The sequence below is a fragment of the Cavia porcellus genome, unplaced genomic scaffold (genome assembly GCF_034190915.1).
Source record: "Cavia porcellus strain 051 isolate PalLab524CR breed Dunkin Hartley unplaced genomic scaffold, mCavPor4.1 scaffold_5, whole genome shotgun sequence".
NCBI lineage: Eukaryota > Metazoa > Chordata > Mammalia > Rodentia > Caviidae > Cavia > Cavia porcellus.
The window spans coordinates 43255399-43280185 of record NW_026947488.1 but is presented as its reverse complement, the minus strand read 5'-3'; the positions used below and the strand labels follow the sequence as shown (position 1 = coordinate 43280185).

Here is a 24787-nt window from a genome sequence, read left to right as displayed (position 1 = left end):
ATGCATTGATTGAATAAATCAGTAAATGACCTGCTGCAAAACCACGTGTCTGGAAATGACTCATGCACAGGATTATTTAGCCAGATTCATCCTCTGAGCTCCCTGGGCTGTGCATCTTGCTTGTTAATCTCTTCACTTGATTAGCAAGAGAACAATCCAGACTCTTTTGTTCACGATGAAACCCCTGTGGAGTTCCAACAGGCACCAAGCTAAGAAAGCTAAAAACAGGGAGTCATCTCTCCTACCCACTGTCCGTGTGTGGTCATGTAAGTCATCACGACTCCTGTTGAACTATCTCCTGCAGAGTCCTTGAGTCCTTCCATACCCTTTTTCTGCACTGACACAAACACCTATCATAATTTCCTCCTTATCCTGGTGAACAATTCCCTTCCTAGGCTGTCTTTTCCCTGCTGTTCTCCTATGTCCAAGTAAAACAATGTCAGTATTTTCATTGCTCTTGAGAGTAATGCCAAAACGTTCATCATAGTTTATAACATTTGACCTGGCTTCATCCCAGTCTGCATGCAAGAACCACCTTTCACAGTGTTTACCTGCAGTATGTAATCTTCAGCCATAAAGATCTAATTAATTCTTCAAAAATTCTCTCCTGTCACGGGATCTCTGAACATGTCGCTTATGTCTAGAATTGTCTATCTGCCTTATTTGAATTAACTCTTATTCTCCTTAGATAAGATAAGCTTGATTCCCATTATTTGCTGTTATAAAAAGCATATTATTGCTTCATGACTCAGCTGCAAACTTATCTTTATCTGGCTGATTATTAGACTTTACACTCAATCAGAACAGGGACCATGTATTTTAGTACTAACACAGTATTCCCAGTTATTGTGCTCAATGCTGAATGAGTCAATGAAGAAATGAATCTGGACAGGAAATAATTTGTACACAGTGACCTGATATAGCAGCAGGCAATAGGTCTCCAGTGAACACATGAGGAGAAACTAAATCTGTTCCAAGGAAACACGAGTCACGGGCCAAAGCATGGACTGCAAATTGTTCTACATCTAATTTGATATTATAAACATGTTTCCATGGCAGAATGTCAGTACTTACATCAGTGCATTCATTACCATGAAAATAAAATAAGAAAGGATTCAGATATAAGAAAGATGATTATCTGTGAAACAATCAGGAATTTATGGTAGAAAATGGTGGCAGAAGATAATGATGATATTTCTTATAATGCTCAATAAGGGGCAAAAAAAGAATGTTTAAACAAGTTCATCTGTGTTTTAAAGACCTTAGTATCATATATTATAAATATTAAGATAAAATTTCTCACTGTACTTTATCAAGAAAGATTAGCCTAATTTAATAAAATGTTCATGCATAGAAAATTCCTAAGGAAACTAAGAGTCACCAATCATTTCCTTGAGAAATTGACAGAAAGTTTTGTTTAAGTTTTGAAACACTGTTAACTCCTATAGATAACTCAAGAATCTCCATGCTGTTTATATAAGCATAAAATAGATTCAAACTTATTTCATGTATATTTAGGAAATCACAAATAAAAAGGAGTTGTAAAATAAGTTTTGATAATATTTCAAGCATCACTGAGAACAAATGTTAATAATTTGTTGACAAAAATTCAATTCACTTTCTGAAATCCAGGGAATATTAAATTCTTTTGTATGAAGTTACGTACTCAATATTCATAGAGATATCTGAGGCACTAATAAAAATTCAGGTGTAACACATCAATCTTTGTCTTGTAGACCAAAACCACCAGAGAAATTTAATAAAACTGCCTTTCTGTGCAGTTCCTCACATAACTTGAGAGAATGATAAGATCATGCCCAGTTAACTTACTATACCTGCAAGAGAACTTCAGCATTAAGCAGATAATTGAATATCTTTATAATGAGTTCATACGACTTAGAAAGTTGTAGTTTTGCCTTATCTCAGTTAAATATTTAAAGGTTCTTATTTTTTAATTTATAAAAATAAAATGGAACTGTCAGCCTGTTAGAACTTACCAGTAGATTTTGCCTACCTCCTGTTTATTGAGTGCTATTCATGGCAAGACTTCTGTTATTTCAATTATTCTTCCAAACCAGCACAGATCATGAGAGAGCTCACAAAAGTTAAAAATTTATTCAACTATTTAAACCAAACACTACGTTCAGGACACCAGAACTCACAAACATCTAAACTGTACCTCTTTTCACCTAGATGAATTCAACCTCAATCTGTAAGTGTCTGTGAAACACATCATCAACTTTAATAATTTTTTGTGAACAGAAAAACCAAATCATGTACAGTTTGATTTGAAGACACATCCTGATTTTAGAAAATTAAATGTGAGCCAAAGCTACCTCACAGATCTTTAGAAAAATGTATGATTTTATTATCCCCACTAGTGGTGAACAGTATTCACTGTCATTCCAAAATACAGAAATAGTGTTGGGCATTGAGTAGTAGAAAATTATACTGTTTGAAATAGTAACAAAACAATGAGATGTGAATAGTTGGTTCAGTTGGGTGAAACTCAAGAATAGGAGAGATATAACTCCTTCAGAGTTAACAGCTCTGCGATTTGAGTGCCAGAGGCTCTCAGCTCTCCGTGTTGGCCCTCTTTGCTGCTCTCCTGCCTGCTGGAGCTGGCAGCTATGGTAACTCTCTGCAGCTTTGGTAGCTGTCTGCAGCTTTGCAGAGGCTGGGTCAGCGCCTCTTCTTGGTCTCCATCAATGGCCGGCACCACCCACTCTCAGTGTTGTGAGTCCCAGCAAAGGCTGCTGGTGTTTACTGTTACCAGCTCCTAGTAGAAACAGATCAGCTTGCTCTGCTTGTGACAAATAACACGAATAAGCAAAAATACACCACTCAAAAAAGACTTGATTAGGACAGTGGGGCATGCTGTGGGATACAGAGAAACATGTTCTATTAAGGGGATGGGGAGACCTGCTTACACACGGAAAATCAGGCTCATACATGCACAGTGTTGCTGGTTAACAGTAAACCTTCTGAATAGTCATGGGTAGGGGAAGAATGCCTCCAAAACTGGAATGCAGATGGCTAGAGAGGGGTGGAGTCACCCAGGATGCGCCTGTGAACGAAGCTTGCCATGCCAAAGCAAAGGTCCCTCAGAGCATCTGATGTGGCTGCAGTGAGCTGCGAAGTACTTGGGGAAGCCAGCCATGGCTGTCAAACAGAGAAGAAAATAATACTTCCCGTGGAGTGCTGGGGCCTCTGTCCTGTCTCAGAAATACTTATAGTAATATAAAACATGCTAAGACTTGCATAAAAAGAAATTTAAAATTTTACTGAAGACCGTGAAATGAGATCTGAGTGGGGGTTATGGGTAGAGCTCAACAGCATAGCAAATGCTTACTGTGTGCAAGGTTCTGGATTCAATTCTCCAGCATCCTCAAAACAAAACTGGAATGAAAGGAATAATTATCACATTCTGAGTAGAAAAACCTAACAATCAAAAAATATTAAATTTTACACAAATTAATATATAAATCTAAATTGAGTTATATTTCTTTTGGAGGGGGGGATGGGACTTGAACTCAGGACCTCACACTTGCCAAGCAGATGCCATTCCACCTAACTATACTTTTGGCCCTCCAATTATAATTTATGCTAGAATTGCATAAACTAAGTATATATGAAAGAAAAACTCTTACAAATAGCAAAAAGGGACATTAAATAGCAAAACAGTAAAACAGGAGCTTCCTTTACCAGACATAAACATTTTATGAAGCTGTTATAATCAATAGGTATGGTAAAAAAAAAAAATGGGATCAGAAGATGAAAAAAGTCTACAACTAGATCTCCACCTAAATGCAAATTTAATATATGACAAAGGTGGTATTTCAATCCATTGGGAAAATAATAATTTATTTTTAAAATTAATGATGTCACACCACTGGTTCTCTATCTACTAGAAATTAACTTGGACTTCTGCCTCATATTATACATAAAAATAAATTATAAATGGATTAAAAGTTAAATGTAGCCCAGAGAGAGGGGGATTTACATCCTGGCACTTCTTTAACCACTTGTAATAAGTTGAATGATGTCCTCCCCAAAAATATGTCTAAATCCTAACTCCTGGAACCCGTGAATGTGGTCTTATTTGGAACTAAAGTCTGAAAATGTAATTAAATTAAGGATCTAAGAATGACACCATCTCAGATTTAGGATAGGGACTAAATTCAATCACTGTAAGGAGAGAGAGGAACATTTAAGAGTCAGAAGTAGGAGGAAGACATATGAAGGTGGCAGCAAAGATTGTCACTATACACCTGTGAGTGAAGCATTGCCGAGGATGGCCTACAGTTGGTTAGAGACCAGAAAAGGCCAGGACCGTGGCCTGCCAGTTCCTCAATTTTGAACTTCTAGCTTCCAAAACTGTGAGAGAATAAATTTCTATTGTTTTAAGACCCCATGCTTGGGGTATTTTGCTCAGTAGCCCCCAGAAACTAATGCAAGATACCATTTTGCAGGTACTTAAAGAGTTGTAAGGTATATATGAGATGAACCTCAGTGGTAAAACAGTTTCGTAGTACGTGTGAGACCCTGGGTTTCAGCCCCAGCATTGATACTGGAAAAAAAAAAAAGAAAAGATACTCAAAACTTAAGAAGGATAGTGTATTTACTATTTTATATTCATTATACGATGTAGGTGTTTTGCTGCTGCATGCAAGTGAAAAACCAATAGAAAAGTACAAACCACATTATCTTGAATGCACGCAGCAGGTTAGAACATTGAGACCATGGAAACAGGCTATGTATACATTTGCTTTAAAAAAATCTACCTAGTATTTCTATCTTTAATGAAGGACATGAGAAAAGAAATCTAAAAATATAAATGAATATTACTAGAACAGTGAACTTACTGACAATGTAGGCCTGTGTTATGGTTTAGGTCAGCAAAAGTTCACATTTTGAAGGCTTGATCTCCAATGTAGTGTTCAGAGATAAGAGGTGACTGGATCACGAGGTCTCTGACATCATGGATGGATTCATCCTTCGGCTCACTCAGAGTGTAATAGGCTTTTGGAAGGTGGTGAAAACTTTAAGAGGTATGGCCTAATTGGAGGAAGTAGGTTGCCGGGGGCTTGACTTCTAAGTGGATATTCTGCCCCCATCCTTTTAGTCCCTCTCCCTTGCCCTGTCCCTCTCTCCTTGCCCCTCTTCCTCCCTTTCCCTCTCCATCCCTCTGTTTCTCCCTCGCTGTCTCTCCTGGATGTCACAGGTTGAGCAGCTTCCTGCCACATGCTTTTCCTCCATGCTACTTCTGTCTTGGAGCCAGCCAGCTATGGACTGAGCTTTCTGAAACCCTGAGCCAAATAAATCTCTCCTTTTTCAACTTCCAGGTATCAGGTATTTATTTCAACAATGAGATCAATAATGAAGTCTGAAGGACAATTTTAAAACAATGCATTAAAATGAATAAAAATGAAAATACCATATACCAAAATTTATAAATTAAATCTCAAGCCCAGAGGGTACAGGACAGAAACAATAAGGGAGTGAGATAGCCAAAAAAGGGAAGGGGAGAAATATTCATATCTTTTCTCAACATAGGTGGAGATCATCCAGGAACTTGGGTACCATCTTTTTTTAACTTTTACTGGTGTTTCCAGTCATGGGATCTGGAAGGGGAAGGAGAGAAATAAGGCAAGTAACTCAAGGCAACCTCTGTTATAGTCCTGGATAAAACATTTATCAAATGATCAATGTTTATCCTTATCAAATGATCAACATTCATCAAATGATCAAGCTGAGTAGAATCTGACCCCAAAGTTAAGACAGCTCCAGTCACACTATGGACTTATTTAAGTCCCAGTGAAGAGTCAGTGTTTCTGACAAAAGCAGCCTCCAGGTCCCTGAAATGCAGCCAAGGAAACCATTATCATCTGATCCCACACATCAGAGATAGTATCCATAGCAAAACTAATGGAAAACTAATAATATATTGCCCAGTTGTATAGCCTCCAGTATTAGTGATTTGTGTGTGTGTGCATGTGTGCGCACGTGCCTAACACTGGGAATTGAACCCAGGGCTTTGCACATGATAGGTAAGTCTTCTACCACTGAGCTGCACATACAGTCCTTAAATGAGTGACTTTTAAAGCAACTAGAAGCAACTGAAGCTAGTAGAAATTATTTAGCTTTTTTCTTGGTAAAAAGCTCGGAAGGGACTGGGAACAAACCTTTTGACTATTGACTAAAGATTACTCTGAATGGCACCCTCACACCCCAAAAAACTCAATATTTCTCCAAATGAAATCACAGTACTTTAAACAAAAGTTTAGGATAAAATAGGATACTTACTATAAATATTTCCTCAGGTGTGTTTTGATTCTGAGGCAGCACCCTGTTGCTATGTAGATCAGGTAGACTTTGAACTGCCTCTTGGGTGCTGGGATTACAGCTGTGAACAAGGGCCTCAGTATGGATTAATAATGGGAGATTATTTTATTTTTTCCTAAATTTTCTACTACAGATTAGTAGAATAGTCAACTTATCATCTCTCCAATAAAAGACTTGATCTCATTTAGGAATAGTTTGCAGGGATGACATTGTCTTTTATGAGTATTACTGTATTCTTAATAAAAAAATATTAAGTATACTTGAAGATACATGCTAATACTGGAGTCAGAGGCATTATGTTTGAATTTTATAGAAGAGTGACAAAAATTTCTAAGGATTATAGGATACCATCACTACTAAATTTAAACACTTAAATTACATGAAAAAAGATTACAAAGATATCAGATATTCAAAATTGCCTTTTCCTTCAGAGTGTGAGATAGACTTATTTAGACAGCTGAAACAGAATCCTGCAAGATTTGTTAGTCTCCTTGATCCTTCCCCAAAGATTATTAGAAAGGGAATAAGAGCCTGATTTGATTATGTGAATCGCTTTTGTACAGGATGCTGTTAAATAGTCACCTTCAAGATTTATGTGACTGTGGTACTATTTTATTTTAATGTTGTCCAAAGAACTGCTCAGCAATATAAAACTATGGAATATGATCTGGTTGTACCAGCCAGCTTTTTGTAGTTTTGACAAAACACCCAAGTAAAGCAACATAAACAAGGAAAGATTTTTTGGGCTCATGGTTTTCCTCCATGGTTGGCTGATTCCACTGCTTTGGAGCTGATGTGGGACAAAGCATCACACAGAAGAGCACAGCACAGCCAAGCTGCTCACCTTGTGGCTGACAAGAAGCAGAGAAAAGTGGAGACCACGTGCTGATGGGCTTCCTCTTTCTGCTTTTGTTTCACCCATGCCCCACCCTTTAGATGGTGATACCTCGGTTAGTGCGGGTCTTTCTCCTGTAGTTCATTGATTCAAATGACAATCACCCTGGATACACCCTCAAAGACAAACCAACACACATCCAGAATTATGCTTTATAATTTCCTAGGTGTCTCTCAACATTGACAATCAAGATCATATTACACTGGTACAGAAGCACTTAACATTTCTCTTCTATCATGTGAATACCAAGGTAGCTTTTATTTTAGAAACTAATGATACCTTTTACAACAAAAGATAATAACATAACTTAAATATTGTGTGAAAAATATTTTACTCAGTTTAAAATGTCTAATACATAAAGGTTCTCTAATATGATATAAATAGAGGAATTAAGGAGTAGAATATCTCTAAGATCAAATAAATGTTTGGATTTATAAGGCTCTTTTGGTTTTCTTTCGTTTTCCACTTGTTTCCTCACTGTCAAACTCCTAACCTCTTTTGATTAATGAGATGCTAATTCTATTAGACTCCACGGTTCAACAAACTTTAATGCTCCATGCTTGTGACTTCCAAAACTCCTGAGCAGCTGTCACTAACTCCACACTGTATCGCTTTGCCTTTCCCCTTCTATAGCTATCGGGGGGGTTTTTACTGAGGTATCTCAAAGGGCAATATTTAGACTCCAGTCTTAAGTCACAAAACAGTGTCCAGGGCTTTTCCCTCATCATGTATATCTGCCATTAGGAGCTTGTTTAAAAATATTTTCCAAAGTTTCTTTTCATGTTTTAATCATCACCTCCCAGGGGTTTAACCTTTGGGTATAGGTGAGGCCTACTGACCAGCTTCTAATGCAAAGAACATAGCACAAGTGATGAGATGTGATTTTTGGTGCTTTGTCCCAAAATGAAACAATGGACAGATACAGAACAACTGCCATAGACATTCCTATTCACAAAAGAGAGGATGAGAGACCCAAAGATGCTACTAAGTCCAACCTGAAAACAAGGAGACAGAAATCCGAGGGGGCATTTTAGGGGCAGCTCACCTCATGGTCTTTCCAGTTGATTCTAATAAACAAAGGAGTATCACTTTAGGGCACTATTCATTTCAGCCGTAATTCATATACAGCTTTGCTGTGAGTTTGTATTGCAATTTTTTCTTTGGCTCAGAGTAAAAAAAACTGCCAATTACAAGACTACTGGAAGAAATTGCTTAAAATTCTATTTCTTTTTCCCATAAGTATAGATTTGGTCACTAGCTTTTGGATTAACTTTTCAAAGACTTTCAAAATGTTTTCCTAATATTTAATATAACACCTATTGTAGCTACATATTTATTGCTCTAACTATATTCTATATTTTTTCTTTAACTTTATCAATTTACCTGGAATTTGCATAAAATTTAATTACAGTCTTGAAACATCAGATCCTCTACTTTGAATACGGAAGTTAGTCTAGTGTTTTTTTTTTTGTTTTTTTTTTTTTTTAGTTTTTTTTGCAGTCTTGACAGAACTAAAGGAATACTTTTCACTGCCTTTCTCTGCCTTTCTCTCTGCTGCTTCTGAAGTCATGGTGGAAAACTCTACTTTCCTTTCTTTTCTATCAGTTTATACAACTTCTCAACCAAAGATGGTTTTGTTCCCCAGAAGACATTAGGTAGTATTTGGAGATATTTTTGTTTTATAACTTGGATATGCTACTAGCACTCAGTGGGTGGAAGTCTGAGGTGCTGCTAAACCTCCTAAAATAAACAGGAGACTCCTGCACGTACAGAATTAGCTGGCTGAGAATATCAACAGTGCCAAGGCTGAAAACGCTGGTCTGAAAACCAAGCACTAGCCCCAGCTTAAATATGATGACATATTGTTGTTTCAGTTGTTTCAGTCCTAGTTATTATTTAAATTGATTTCTCTGCTAATCCTACCTCTCCTCAAAGTAACAACAATGTGGAACTGATAAAAACTAATAATTGCAAGCAAACCAGGATCTACATCAGTTACTGAACCACTGACTAACGTAGTCTGAGGTAAGTAGCACTGAAAAGGTGAGATTTCATTAACAACATAGCTGTGGCACTTCTTTTGATTGAGCAATGTACACTGGAGACTTGGTGACAATTTGGAATCTAATGTTATACTTTATGTAGTTGGTAATTAGAAAATGTCTCTAATTAGTATATTCAAATGAGAGCATGGATTAGGGGATTTAAAAACTTTCTGTATCTTCTTAGAACGATAACAAATAATAACAAAATTAAGGACAACATAAAGCAGGATCATGGAATCTTTAAGATGATAACAATATATTAAGTAACAATGCTGCAAATTTTTATTATTCTATGACATTCCCATTTAAAGATTTATGTCTTCAGGCTGGGGATTTAGTTCAGCAACATAAGCGCCTGTCTTGCAAGTGTGCAGTCACGAGTTCAATCCTAGGCACAAGAAAAAAAAAAAAAGATTTATGTCTTCATCTAAATAAGTGTGTCCATAATGTTATGAATCATCTGTCTGTATCTGCAGAACAGGCCTTGGGAGAGGAATATACACTATTTTTCTTAAGTCAACTGACTAGTCTATTCATAATATAAACATGCTATTCTTGTATATCAGTTTTTATCTTCAATGACATACGCAAGATCTAATATCAAATTGGCTGTCTCTACAGCCACCTGTAGACCACTGAGCTTAGCAGTCAAACAGTCCACGATCAGGCCACGAGCTGGTTGTTGGTTGATTTCCAGAGCTTCATGTGGAATGCAGGTCTGGGGTGCAAAAGGATGACATGTGTTTCTTAGGACAGACCAGCTGAGTTCTTCCTGGCTGCTGTACACTCCACAGCCACACTGAGAAAGCAAATCTGGCCAGTTAACAACAGAGGGAAGACCTGCCTGCATGGACCAAAAGTGGCCATGCTTCATGTCAGTCAGAATTTCGCCTCCATCATGTTCCAAAGAGCCAGCGAGAGATTCCAGAGCACTGCAAAAAGCTTCAGCAATTAGCTGAAGTTCCGCTTGAGTACATCCTTCACCTTGGAGAATATTTCCTGGCTCCTTGTGAGTCTAAAGAGTAATAAAACCAACACGTAGTGAGTGATTAACACGAAAGTCTCAGAAGAGTAAGGTATTCAATCAGAACCTTATTCAAAAAATTCCTACCCACCTTGATTTACTTTGGGGTTTGGTGACAATGGTCATGGGCTTGTATGGGCCAGGCTGCAAGCCCTAACCTGATTGCTTATAGTAAAATTATGTGTTCCCAGTCCTGCTACCAGAATGACTGAATCAAAGGAAATCATGTTTCAGTGTTTTCCAAGGGACTTCCTGGTCCTCCTGAGCAGATGAGGGCAAGACATGGTACATGTAATGCACATAGGGCAGTTCCTGAACACTAATGCTCCATGGAAGACCACCAAACTGCTCTCTCCGGAGAAACAAAGCCCCTTGCCTCTATGTCTTGCTGACCTCTCTTTCAACTCTGTTCATGGAGATATACAGAGCTGGCTATACTGAAATAGGTGTACCCTTAATTGGCTAAAAGAATGTGATTGAGTCAAGCTGGCTGAGAAGTCAACTTGACCAATGGCAACATGCGGGTGAGAATTTTTCCTCTTGCTGATGGCTGGAATAGGGGCTCAAGTAGGAACTGTGAGATTCCAGGCCTAAGATATGAGACAACAGTTCAGCTGAGGTCATGGGACTCAGAAAGAATTATGCTTTCCTGGCAGTAAAGGTGCCAGCCTTTCATACATCAGACTACTAGTTGCATCGCTACTTGGAGATCCTTTGTGCCTGGTATAAAGTTTATGTTTCTCTTTACAGCCAATGCCTGCAAAGTTTCTTTTCCCTAGCAACTCTGCTGTGCTTCCTATTTACCTCCCTGATTGATACCAATAAAAGTAATGGCTTTTGGACTCATGGCCTTTTCTTCCACAGGGAACATTAGACATCCCAGAGATCCTCATCTGCAGAACTTTCTCTTTGTCTTTATTTTGCATCTGTGTGCTATATTGCCAGATGGGAGACCTAAACCCTCTGCAAGACTTTTAGTAATGCTCCAAATGAAGTAATTATTATTTATATCAGCAAAATATAATTCAGGTTTATTTAAAATGAAAATGCACACGTTACTATGAAGACATAATTGGTGGATGTGTAACATTTCCACACCCATATTTTATGGATAATACACTTTAAATATTTTTGGTTCTAGAAAAAAAAAAGAAACAAAGAAAAAAACTAATATATCAGCAAACTACTGAGTAAAAGTTAAAGAAATTTATATCCTATTTAAAAACAGCAACCATTTATTTTTGTGGTTTGAACCAGATGAGATCTTCTACACTGCATATCTTTTCCCATAACCTCCATGCTGTATTATTTTTTCAAAATCTAATAAAGATATCACCTTCTGTCAAAGCACTTTCTCTAGTTTATTCAGTTTCATTTACAGATTACATCATTGTCCATTCAGACTCATTACATTGGCAGGGATTTTGCTTTTCACTGTGTATATTTTGATAATTTCTCTTGAATGTGTGTTATCTTAAAATAGATTTTAAATTATTTGGTGAAGCAGGGAGGGGCTTGGTTGTAAAAATGTTTATTTTGTCTCTAGTCCTAGTTACTTCCTGAAGCTCTGCAGAGCTCCCCTGTAAGTCTATAGCCTGAGCAAAGGGTACATTGTGAAAATATGGAAAATATGGATGCCTGTTTGTGTCCATTCTCAAATACAATAGACTAGGACTTACATGAAATAATTTATCAGAATTATAACACACTAAAGTTATCTGATAACTATCAGGAATACATGCTCCCTGGACTAGTAAAAAATTCTATCTAGAAGAACTAACATATACCACATATAGATATCAATTTAAAGTTGCAATAGAATTTGCTACTTGGAATGCTAATAATAAATGAAGTTTTTCCTTGACACTCAGAAAGTATTAAAGTACTCTGTAGAGCCTTGGCCCTTTTTTGAACATCAATTATGGTTGAATTTCAGGAGTTGAGATTTCTGGGAATTCTCAATACCAGAATGCTAGTTTTAATAAGCACTGTATGCAGACAGTACTCAAAGAATCGTATCATTTTCTAAATGATTAGATTTGTAGTAACTTAAAATAAAGACCTCATTTTTATAAGAATTATTTTCCTCACATACTTTCAAGTACAATATCTGAGTTATTGACTAATTAAGCATTAAAAGTGCTAGCATATTATAATTTGGTTTATCTCACAAAAAAAAAAAAAAAAAAAAGCTGCTGAGAACTGAGGTCGTCTGCAGAGGCTTCTCCAACTTACCGTGTGTCTAATACATGCAGCCAAGTGAGTTTCAGTGCAGCCACCTCCCAACAAAACCCATGGCTCCTTGACTGTTAATTGCAGGACATGCAGTGCTGTTTGACAAGCGAGCTGAGAAAGAAGTAAGTCAGATCTGAGTGTTCACATCTGGGAGAGCCTACTCTCAAAACAACATAAGCTAGCAGACTCAGAGGACCTGACTTGGGTTTTTTGTTTTGGACTGGGAATTCAACTCAGGGCCTGGCACTAGCCAGGCAGGTGCTGTGCTGCTGAGCTACATCCCCAGCCTTCCAAGAGTCTGATTTATAACAGACATAAACAAATTCTGTTTTGTCAAGTTTATAATATGATCAATATATTTTGAATAATAAAGATTAGAAATCAAAGATATTTTAGCCAAAAGTCTGTTTCATGGGAAATGCGATTAATATTTTCTTTCATATGCATTGTAGCTCTTCAAATTCTGATTCACAAATGTACCATCAACAAGATTTGCTAGTACTTCTAAAAAAATATTTTGATCTAAATATAGTTGTACAAACATTATACAATTTATTTCAAACTTTTTGAAGTAATAGCTAAAATCCTAATCATAGAAAAACATAGATTTTTGATGCAGCAAGGATATATCCTTGAGCATACGTGAAGCTTTAACTTGTTATCAATATCATAGAATATCAGTTCCCTTGTATAAAAGTTGCGTGTGTTACTGTTGGTAGAGAATGATAAACTATACTACGGCGGGTAATGTATACTGATAGAGAACTTGTTTTCTAAGTGAATTATTCATATACACAAGCATTTACAGAGTACACAATTCAAATTAACTTCTTATACAAAGTTCACATCAAGGATCGTATTACATCAAGGCTTCTTCTGAGTGGCATATCTACTGTAGTGTCACAAAGTAGCTTGTGTTTTGCTTCTCACCTTTTCTTGCTTTGGTGTAGGGATTGAACCCAGGACTGCCTCCACTCTGAGCACAAGCTCTAGCACTGAACTACGTCCCGAGCTATTTTTAGATTTTTAAAAATGTATGATCGTAAATTACATTGTCACTAATTTCCCTCAAAATACTCCTCCTTGCTTCAAACACACCTATCCTGTTATTTTCATTTTCTGAAGCAGTTTTGGAAATCCTTTCACGTCTTATGTGATAAAAAGCACAGCAAATGCTGCTGCCAACTACCATCCAACAGAAGGAGGTTTGAAAAATATTACCGTGTGTCCTCACCCACCTTACTCACTGGATCTTACACTGCATGACTTATAGCTCAGAGTCAAAATGATCAGGAAATGTAAAGGTTTTGAACCAATTTGGGACACTGATACAGCTATAATAGCACAACTAAAGATCCTCAGGAAAGAGTTCTTCCAGAAGTGCTTCAGAAAGTAGCAAGAACAATGGGAAACGGGTTCAAAGTAAGAGGGAGGATTTTGAGGGGGGCTAATGACAGGACGTCTTTTATTATAACTTTTTAAAAATTTAACCATCCATTGTTATTTTTCAAAACTGCATATATAGTACCTGTTGAGTGACAATTCCATCCCTGCCTCAGGCCATGGGTGTGGGATTCAAAGTTCCCTCCTTACCTTCAGCTCATCTGCAACAGTGTCGTTTCGGTTGCAGAGAAGCAAGGTGCAGACAGGAGCTTCATTAGGTATAAGATGAAAAAAGTGTTTGCAGCCAAATTGAGCAGAGTGCCAATCTTTCACGCTTCCATAACTACTGGGAGAGACGGGGCCCAGGGATCCGATGGGCTGTGCTCCTATTTTTGTAAAGTACAGAAAACATAAGATGTATGAACAAAGGTGGAGCAAATGACCATTCAGAGTTAGCATTATTTCTAGGTAATATAGAAGTTTCACAAAAGCTTTTGTAAAAAATATGGAATGTAGAATAAAAAAACAAAATTCAGGTGGGCACAGTGGCTACGCTACAGGAGGCTAAGGCAGGAGGATCTCAAATTGCAGCTCCAGCTAAGGTAGCTTATGTATTTAGTAGTAAGGCCCTATCTCAAAATAAAATATAAGAAGATCAAAATTTTAAAAAGGCAAGGATATGCAGTCCAGTGTGAAGCCTCTGAGTTCAATCTCCAATAACACAAACAAATAACAAATCTCCAATAACAAAATCTCCAATAACAAAAAAATAACAAAAACAAAGGCATCTTCTTAAATCTCTTAAGTTAGTATTCAGCTATTAAAATCATTTACAAATAGTAAAGCAGAGGGGTTTTTTTAATCTTTTGTTTGAAGACCTCTTTAAACATGTGTGAGAAGCTATTTTGTACTCTTTCCAGAAAAAGACATGAAATTTTGCATACGCTTTTAGGAAGTTCAGAAACTGTGAATTCCCAGACATAAAAGACCCCAAATGAACAACTTCATTATTCTGGGGTAAACGGATGTGACGTGAAAGCCTCTTTTTTTCCAAGGCATTAGTACTTTGATTTAAAATAAATGAAACGGTCCAAATAGAACCTTTGGGGTTCTATTTAGGAAACACACAGGAATTAACATTTTTGTTTAACAACTGTTTTTGTATAAACAGCTACTTAAGTTATACCTAAACAAACTATGTGGCATACTTATTCATTTTTTCATCCTTTGATCTAGCAAATGTTTTATTTTCTCGCCCTATACAGGTAAAATTGAACCAATCACCGGTTAGTGAAACTACAAATCAACTAGGTTGGCCTAAATTCTTGCAAACATCTGTAAACATGGTGAAAGTTACATAGAAAGGTATGTACAGCTTCCAAAAGAAGTAGTATTAGTGTAGAGTCTGAACATTAAAACTGCAATCCACAGCAATTCATCCCTCTGGTACAAGCTTCTTATGCTTTTAAATAGATGGGTAAAGTACACATTGAGTGAAGTAACTACTGTGGGTTGGTGTAGGAAACCAGTACCCACTTACAGTGTTGTTTCTACGGGAAAATGTTTCATACTTTAAACACCAATTAAATAATCTGGAATATCCAATATTTATTGGCTGAAATTGTGAGATTCATGGATAGAACTTTAAGGATAGAACTCTGACTTAAATTAGCAATGAGCTTCTAAGATTTCTATTTTTTAATAATTTTCACTTTGACATTCATGTACCCTAAAAAAGGTACTGAGAAATATTATGCATTTTTCATCCATACCACTGCTCTTTGATGATTTATAAGACTATATAACAGTGCTCGAATAATCAAAATTGCAGTCAGAACACAACTAAACCCTTATCTTTCTGATAGGTTGCCAATGCATTTGAAGAGGCACTGAGGACCAGCAATTCTAGTTTTCTTTGGCTCTAACTGGTATGAATCTCAGATGTGATTTTAACTGGCCGAGTTTGTGAAATACGGATTTCTTGTCTATTGTGATTCTTCAGGTTACAAAATATATCGTTTTCAACTGAGCAAACATGTTAGACACTGTGTTCCACACCTGTTACAGGTGTGGAAAGTGAACAGCAGCCTTGGTTCTGTAGGAGCTCAGGTGGGAATATTTTTTACATTTAAACAGATCCCTCTCTCCCACTTTAGGAACTACCATTTGAGCAGAAGTACAGCATATCACTGGCATTAGGAAAAAAAGGATGGGTATTCCAGCTATAAAATTACCTTCTGAATATGACATAACTTAGAGGTTTTGCAAACTTGAGTGGAACAGTTGAGTAGGGTGTGAAAGACATAATAGGAATGTTAGGCTTCTCAGTTACCTGGGATTATGATTATAATCTACTAGCATGTTTCAGGGCTGAAAAAGAGGAAATGGCCATAATCACTGCTTTTGTCTTTTTCATTTTTATCGGTATCGGGGATCAAACTCGCGACCGCCTGCTTGCAAGGCAGGTGCTTATGCCGCTGAGCTAAATCCCCAGCCCCAACCACTGCATTCTTAATAAGTGAATAGAGGATCTTTTTAAGAAACCTTTGCTGCCAGACATGATACACATGGTGTGACGTTGGCAAGTTCTAAAATTATCTAAAATTTTAACAGTGACACAAACCAAGTCTCAGCTCCAAAGGAGTTTGATGTATTAACTGTAAGGGGTGAAAGCCTAGTGCTTTACCTGTCGCCTTGCTGAGGGGCTCAATCGGCGTGACTCCCACTCTGTCTATGGCAATAATGTGGTGAGTACGAAGGAAGCGTTTCAAAGATGGGTGCATGACTTTTTGGCATAGAACCAGATCCACATGGTCACTAACAAGTTGCCTTCCTAGGTTAATCAACTGGTCCAGGACTGCATTCTCAAGAGACACTCTGTAGCTGACCACCACACTTCCTTCTCCTGGGTCAGAAAAGTCTCCTGATAAAGATGTAGAGAAGAGCGCCACCTTGAGGGCACTTGATTTTCGGACAGGTAAAGTCTTCATTAACTGAATTTCTGGTATTTCAATGAGTACTCCAGGTAACACAGTAGAATCTGTAACTCTTGGACCCTTTAAAGATATAATTATACTCTTTCCTAAAATTATAGGGTTTTTTGTGCTTTCTGGAATTGTAAACAAAAAAGCTCTAAGAATCAAAGTACTGATATGATCTACTTCCTTCCTGGTGAGCATACAGGCAGGTTTACTTGTTAAAACACTGCGCACCAAACACAGGAGGATCTGGGTACTACTGAAGTCCACTGGGATTCGGCAACCACAGCTCTCTGACCTGAGATAATTGGTGCAGAAATTCAAAAGACGTTTATTAAGTTTAATAGCGGTGGCGGTGGCCAAATTTGTTTTCTGAACATTTTCAATCAGGTTGCAGCAAAGAATGGCTGTGAATAAGCCACAGTCACTGAAGCAGGACACATGGTTTTGCACCGATGCTATCAGGACCTTTAATACGGGGTGGGTGACTGAGAGGTTCCTAAGCAGCACTGCCGACTGAGAGGTCGTGCACACGGAGCCCCCCACCCCATTGTGCAGCTGCTTCAGCCGCCCAAAAGGGCCATAGCAAGAGGTGAGGACCCCTTTCAAGACAGCCAGTGTGGTCCTGACTTTCTCAGCTGTGAGTGGCTCCCTGTGACACAGCGATGGCTTCTTAGCTTCTAAACAAGACATCATACTTTGGGTCTGACTCGTGAAATCGGCTTGTATTTTGTTAACTGTATTTTCCACTTACTACCACGTGTTTTAGTATTTCACAAAATATTCAAGAATGAAGGACTGAACTTAGTGTAGTGGCTGTATAGTTACATGGTTGTTTCTGAAATTAATCAGCAATAATGATTTAATAACATATCAGTAATTCCAAGTATTTATTTCATTTCATTCTTTGATACTCTTCTGTTTGCCTTCCGCCTGAGACTTCACAGACTGTTTGGCAGCCCTCTGTATGACATATGTTCCCAAGTGGACACCTATGAAAGACACCCCAGCAACAAGCAGCCAGTTCTTTCTAATCCAACTGGTTTTCATTTCTTCTTTTAATATAAAGCTCAGTTTCAAAGCTGCTTCTGTCTGGAAGAAATAAAAATAAAACACTTTAGAGGAATAATTTCAAACCAATTTATGTTTATTTTCATGTCCTCTATTTTTACAAAAAGAAACTCCAAATGGCAGAAGCCTCAAGAAAATGAGAAAGGTAAATCAACTTAGATTTAATATTCCTTTATTCTTCAATACAGAAATACACCCCAATACAGAAAAAGTGCTTATATTCCAATGATTTTGGAATATACAATCTAGCTAGAAAGCTATGTACAGCTGTTAGAACACTATCTTCTGGGAGAGGAAACAGTATGTTATAAACTAAAAATCTGGTCTCTTAGTCTCAAATGTTTTTCTTTTTTTTTTTTTTTTTGTGGTACCAGGGATCAAACTCAGGACCTTGCACTTGCCAGGCAGGCGCTTACACCCCTGAGCTAAATCCCCGGCCCTAAATGTTTTTATTCTTATACAGTAAGGTTTAATGTCATGATTTGTTCAATAACTTTGTTTTGCTTAGAAACTAGGCTTGAACAGAAAGGTGCATTTATATCAAATCTTACTCATAATTATGAACAACTGCTAGATTCCTGGAGAAATTCATCAATCACTTAGTTGAATAAATCTAAATAACACATTTGTATCAATACACAAGCTATGTTTTATATACTTGGCTAGTGCCAGAGTTAATCTTCTTTCACTTTAGACTACCGATCAATAACTTTCAATTTTCTTTTTTAAAAATTTTATTTAGAGAAAAAAAATGAAAACAGAAAAAAAGGGTAAATAGTACAAAATTTCAAAAAATTAAACAGTAAGAAATCACTAGTTGATAGATTACATATTGTCATCTTGAAATAGTTGTTCAAGTTACAAAATTAAAGCATACAAAGTGGACGTTCAAATAGTGAAACTGCAAACATTTCTGTTCAACAATCCAACAAAAACTTAGTAATATGGAATAACTTTCAATTTTCAAAGTGCTAACCAACCAACCGCCTCCCCCAAATGTTGGTTAATGACAATAAATACAAAAACCAAGGAATGTGCTAGCTGTCAAAGAAAAAAGCAGAACAGAATCTGATTTGTAATTCCATCTCAGAGTCTAAGTCTCATAAAATAATATAGATCAAGCGGGCAAACATAAATACAATAACAGTTCCCTTAAAAAGGCGGCAGTTAAAAAAAAAAAAAAAAAAAAAAACAGTAAGCCTTGAGACTTAAAATTCCCTGTACTTCTTAAAGTAGACTGTGGGACAGTATAGTGATATAGACCAAAATGGTGACTTGAAGGTATGCAAAGAAGGGGTAAAAAAAAAAGGAGATGTTATGCAAGGTGTTATTTTGGTTACTGCTTCCAATTTAGTAAAAAGGCTGTAACTATGGTAACGAGGCTCAACCAAAGTGAAAGCAACCTGGCCAGCTTTCCCTCTTCAAAGATAAAGCTACAGGAACCTCTGCTTATAGCATGAATGAAAAAACAACTACAACAACAAACAAACATGCAAAAAACCACCTGTTTATCCTACGCCAGAAACAGTCAAGATACTTAAATATTATTTCAATGGTTATTTCAGATTCAGTAAAATCTGAGAAACACTTACATGAAACCCTAGCAAAGTTACTTCCATGTGATAATTTGACATTAGATTTCATACCTAAAATTCACAACACAGAGTATGATTAATAAATGATTTGTCTAGCTTTCCTTGTTCATATCCATTAAAACTCCTTTATAAATTTTAGACAAATATATCACTTGGTCTAAATCTGAAGCTTCTTTTTAAATGAGGAAAATCTTACTGAGTTCTCCTGGAAGGAAGAAAACCTTAAGTGACCTGCTTTTCATAAATTTAGAGCACAGTACTTACATTTATCTCAAGGCCACAAAGGTTTATTAGAACAGACGGCCACAGTTCTTAACCTAGAATCCTTAGGGCCAGATGAGTTTGATACTTCAGAGTTTCTTAGACTTTATAGTATCTAACTTTCATAATCGAAATAAATTAATCTGAATCAGTTATACGCTATTCATAATCAAATACAACATTTCAGCAGTATACTAAATTTTCATAGCAAGTGGAAAAAGTACTTCAAATTGCCTTATATTATTTAAGATCAACTTTTGCTGCAAAAAAGTTATAAAAAACATTTTGGATTTTAGAATTTCTTGGATTGTGGAGTTACAGATGAAGGACTATAGACTCAAGTTATATAGCCATATCTTCTTTATTTCACTGACTCTCAAAAGTAATACTGTTTTGAAGTTAAGATATTAGATTCTAATGCATGAATACAACTAGTTTTATCTCAGAAAACATGAAAAAGGTTGATCATAGTAAAAATAGCAGGTATCTTGTCAGTTTAGGGTTTTTCTTGCCAGAGCTCTGTAAAATCAAATTTCCCCTCATTGGACATTACTCGAAAGCTGACTTAAATGAACTCACCTGAAGATGCAAGCCTGCTATTTTCCTGGGATTTGGCTCTTCGGTGGACTTGCAAGCCCCAGACTATCGGGTTTAGGAATGTTGTCCTTTGGTATTTGAAAAACAGGGCTGCTTTTGATTCTGTGCCACCCTAAGTGTATGAGCCCGATTAAGGGCACCATAACAAGTATAACTTTGTAGTCTCGCCAGAAGCTCTGAAAGCTCATAGTCCTTTGGCATCAGGGGACCTAAGGAAAGATTACAGTGAAAGGAAAAGGTCATATATACAAACTCCCTCAAGTTATTTTCATAACACACTGCACTCCAATAAAAACAGAAGTTAAATATTTTACAGTGTTAATAAATAATAGGAGATATTTTGTAGAAAGTAAGGGACAGTAGGATCTCAGACTGGAGAAACTTACAAAGCAATACTTCACTCTTAGTCACCTACTATAAAGGAAACATTATTATCTGCAGGCAAAGCCACACAAAACCTCTGGAAATATGCATGCACTCTTTATATTTGTTTCTAATGTCTCTCTCCTCTTCCCTCCCACCCTCCTTTCCTTTCTTCCTCTCCTCCTTCCTTTCTCTCCACAGTGGGGATATTAACCTCACAGATAACATTCTACTGGCTACATCCTCAATCCTAATTAATTTATTTATTTATTCTTTTATTTTTATTTTTTGCAGTAAAGAGGACTGAACCCAGGGCCTCCACACCAAGCTACATCCACCATTCATTTTTTATTCTGAGACAAGATCTCAGCAAATTGCTAAGTTGCCTAGATTAGCCTCGAACTTGGGATTCCCCTGCCTCAGTCTCCCAGTGTGAGCTACCATACCAACCTCTTACTTTTATGTTTTATAATTACATTTAATCATAATTTTAACAGGAGAATCAAATGATAATCCGCAAACATACAGCGAGAATTTGGGTTTCCTATTTTGACAAAATGTAAGTGACAGTGTTTTAACTAAGAGACTGGAATAGTAAGTACAGATTCCAACTGTAGCAAAAGACATTGGCACAGGAGCTAGGAATCCGAATGAGTCAGTGGTATTTCCATGCAATGCACTATAGTTTTTGCTCTGGACACCAGCAGTACTACCCAGGCTACTCTCAACCCAAGGTACAGGAAGATACTGGTGCCAAAATAGTGCCTAAAGTGAGAGCTCACTGGTGATGCAGACACATTTTCTGTCTTGTCTTTCATCTGACAAGCATGGCATAGAGTCCAGGAAAGCTGTGCTCAGAGTACCCATTAGGATTGAAAACTTAAGTCTAGAAACAATTTAAAGCCTACTTATACTTTTATATTTAAAAGAAACTCATTAGTGATTAACTGACAGATAGTGATGACTGATATTCCATCATTTATAAAATATACTAAAGGTGTTTCAACTATAGCTATATTTTAGTATCATGAAATCTCCTATTTTGTATAAATGCAATTAGATTGGCAAACAGAATTTCCACCTATCCATTAACATTTAAATCAGCATTAAAACATGGTAGCAATGAGCTAAATAACTTGAACTGTATATAGATCTGATGTGTATTACAAATAAAAGCTGTGGGAATTACGCTTATGTACATATATTATTTCCAGCACTAGAAACCATTTCCCCGCTAGATCTTAAGCCACACATGAAGACTTTTCCACTAAGTTTAAATTACTGGATGGAGAAATCATGACCCACTTTGTCACTGAAAGAATCCTAATGGCCTTTTCTGCTTTCCTATATACTTTGCACCATCTTTCAGATCATACTTTTTTTTTGCCTTCAGCTCACTTCATAGCCCAGGCTGATCTGGAACTCACTATGATCCTCCTCCTGCCCGAGCCTCCCAAATACTGGGATTATAGGCATGAGCCACCTCACCTGGCTCCTTTAAAACATTTTTAAAATGTCATGTAACAAAAAGATATTTGTGTCTAAGTTTCTCTAGTTATTGAGTAGCTTTTAAAAAATAATCTCAACAGTATATAAATACATGCATACACATATCCATAACATATACATTTATGCCTACACAATGAGACAAAGACCTAAAGTTATAATTTTTTAGCTTTTTAAAAATTATATTATTTTCATGATATTTAATAGTCTCAAGCAATATTTATTTATTTATGTGGTACTGGGGATCGAACTCATGACCTGGTGGTTGCCAGGTAGGCACTTAGGGTGCTGAGCAAAATCCCCGGCCCATCAAGCAATACTTAATATTGGAGACAGGATTGTGGTTGTAATGAAGTTGGAAATATATCTTTTAACAGGCAATTGCTTACCTGGTTAAACTGAATTTGAATTTTATGAAGCTTTTATTTTTTGCCTTAACATTCATTTTTTGTGCTGAAATTTACATATAGATGATCACAAATCTGTCTCATTTACTATGAAAATAAACCAGTTTAAAAACAATATTTTCACTAAGTTAAAAAAAAAAAAAGGCAGAACACTGATGTCTTACCCAATCTTATTTTAATGCATTTAAGGACAGCCCTACAAAATCAGAGTGTGCTTTCAGTTATATCGGCCACAGTGTATCACAATAAAATACCCCTTTTAAGTCCCAGGTAACTAAAACTTTATTAGGGAGCTTCAAAATAGCATGAACACTTTCATTTCTGAGCAGTTCATAACACAGCTTTTTAAACACACCTGCAGTTTTTAAAAGCTTTTTAAAAATTTAAAAACTTTTTCCTGGGCCAAGGATAATGCAAGATCCTGAGTTCGATTTCTGGTATTTAAATTAAAAACAAACAAACAAACAAACATTTTTCTTACTGACAAATGGTTCAAGAACTGGGAACTCAGTATTAACTCACAAAGCAGCTTCTAACTTGAAACTCATGTGATTTGTTTAATTTTATTGGTGCACTGCTACAATGTAGAAATGCGTTTATGAGATGGTAAACTTTAATAGATATTTCTAGAGGACTCTGACCAAATTGCTGCTCTGTTGTCTCTGGTAAATTCAGTTGACCTTGACAACCTCACAACAATTGCCTATAGCTTAAGGCACCTTGGGCTGACCTATGTGCATTCAGTAAAAAAAAAAAAAAAAAAGTCCCCTCCCCTGGTTCCTGGAATGTTTCTATTGTTTCAAGACTAGCCTATCTGTCAATATATGATTCAATGTACATAACCAATCACGTAACATTTGGCCCTTGTGATACAGGGGAATGAAACTCCCGACCTACTGTATTTCTGGAAGGAGGTCATAGTTTCTAAAATTGAAGAATCAATTTTAGGAACAATGAAGGTTAAGCGTAGGAATATTTATTGAGAGAAAGAAAGCTTCTGCCCGAGAGAGAGACAAGGAGTCCCGGGTGGGTTGCCCTCAAATTGTACTTTTTATTACATGCTTATGTTCTGTTTTTGGTAGAAATCAATCATAAATGTGGTAACTCGGCTTCTGGTATAAAATCCAAGGAAGCAAGAAATTAAAATTTGGGAAGCAAAGGCTTTATTTCCAGGCCTGGTGACGAGTCTCCGGGAGCCAATTTGGAGACTGCTACCTGACAGCTAAAAGCCAGGTCTTTTATCTTGTAAATCCACAAACAGCTGCTGGTCACACAATGTAAGGAAGGGGATGGAGGTGTGAAGCACTACAAAGCAGAAACAGCAATTGCAAGTTTCCCTGCACACAAGCAAGTTTAGATAAGAAGAAATCTTGTTTTTCTTAGCAAAGAACAGAGAAGTCTAACAGCAATTAACAACCTTAGTTACCTTACTTTAGCACCTTTTACAACTGTTATTTGTAGAGGGCAACAATGTTAAAATATCAATTAGGTAAGATTTTACAATTCTTTACAGAGGAGAACATTGATTAACATATCAATCCTTTACCCAGAGGGAAAAGGAACACACAGGTATTGCTATGATACAAATGAAGCTATTACAATCTAACCTAGTTAGATGTAAAGGGAGAAGGGGAGGGTTAGGGTTAGGGTTAGCAGCAGGTGGGCTTATACAGAACAGACTTGTCACGATAGTTAGGGGGCCTTAGATTATAACAATAAATAACTGCAACATGATTAAATTTCCTGTTCAAATAGCTTTAGAGCTCTAGAGATTTTAGGGTACAGTAACATAAATGGGGAAAATAGTGGACTTTTTCTTGGATGTCGTGAGGTAAACAATGTCCTCTGCTATGAGCTCCCACCATGCTGCCACAGGCAAAAGCAACAGGTCACCAATGGACAGAATCCTCCAAACTATCAGCCAGTGTAAACCTTTCCTCCTTACAAATTGATTTATCTCAGGTATTTTGTCACTGTCATGTTGTCATGCAAAGTTACCCAACAACGCAGATCTTAAAACCACAACCTACACCAGCAAATCTAGGAAAGTGGTGTACTGGCTCTGTATGTAGTTCACAGCAC

At 36.9% G+C, this 24787-nt stretch overlaps 3 protein-coding genes across 5 annotated transcripts; all 3 read right to left on the bottom strand.

Annotated features, from left to right (window-relative positions):
- Positions 1–7378: 7378 nt before the first annotated feature.
- On the bottom strand, positions 7379–17624 carry Mkks (MKKS centrosomal shuttling protein). Of its 2 annotated transcripts, XM_063248691.1 has the most exons (5): positions 16614–17624; positions 14138–14313; positions 12545–12655; positions 10130–10300; positions 7379–9673 (listed from the first exon to the last, which is right to left on the bottom strand). In XM_063248691.1, the coding sequence occupies exons 1-5, from the start codon at positions 17599–17601 to the stop codon at positions 9668–9670; spliced, it is 1452 nt and encodes a 483-aa protein (XP_063104761.1). In that variant the 5' UTR covers positions 17602–17624; the 3' UTR covers positions 7379–9667. The 2 variants fall into 2 exon arrangements, with proteins under 2 accessions (XP_063104761.1, XP_005006647.1); XM_005006590.4 differs by having other exon boundaries at positions 7379–10300.
- Positions 17625–17778: 154 nt separating this feature from the next.
- LOC134476054 (uncharacterized) lies at positions 17779–17955 on the bottom strand. Its single transcript, XM_063248701.1, has one exon. It carries the CDS (start codon positions 17953–17955, stop codon positions 17806–17808), a length of 150 nt encoding a protein of 49 aa, XP_063104771.1. The 3' UTR covers positions 17779–17805.
- Positions 17779–20617, bottom strand: LOC134476053 (uncharacterized). 2 transcript variants are annotated; one of them, XM_063248699.1, is made up of 2 exons: positions 20412–20617; positions 17779–17997 (listed from the first exon to the last, which is right to left on the bottom strand). In XM_063248699.1, the coding sequence occupies exon 1, from the start codon at positions 20615–20617 to the stop codon at positions 20429–20431; it is 189 nt and encodes a 62-aa protein (XP_063104769.1). In that variant the 3' UTR covers positions 17779–17997; positions 20412–20428. The 2 variants fall into 2 exon arrangements, with proteins under 2 accessions (XP_063104769.1, XP_063104770.1); XM_063248700.1 differs by having other exon boundaries at positions 17945–19622.
- Positions 20618–24787: the final 4170 nt, after the last annotated feature.

Excerpts from the sequence above, each read along its gene's own strand:
- Mkks (XM_005006590.4), bottom strand. The coding sequence starts at position 17,601 with ATGATGTCTTGTTTAGAAGCTAAGAAGCCATCGCTGTGTCACAGGGAG. Across the intron at positions 14,314-16,613 it reads GCCCCTCAGCAAGGCGACAG|GAGCACAGCCCATCGGATCC; the intron begins GTAAAGCACTAG and ends TTACAAAAATAG. Across the intron at positions 12,656-14,137 it reads CTGTTGCAGATGAGCTGAAG|CTCGCTTGTCAAACAGCACT; the intron begins GTAAGGAGGGAA and ends CTTCTTTCTCAG.
- LOC134476054 (XM_063248701.1), bottom strand. The coding sequence starts at position 17,955 with ATGAAAACCAGTTGGATTAGAAAGAACTGGCTGCTTGTTGCTGGGGTG.
- LOC134476053 (XM_063248699.1), bottom strand. The coding sequence starts at position 20,617 with ATGAGCTTTCAGAGCTTCTGGCGAGACTACAAAGTTATACTTGTTATG.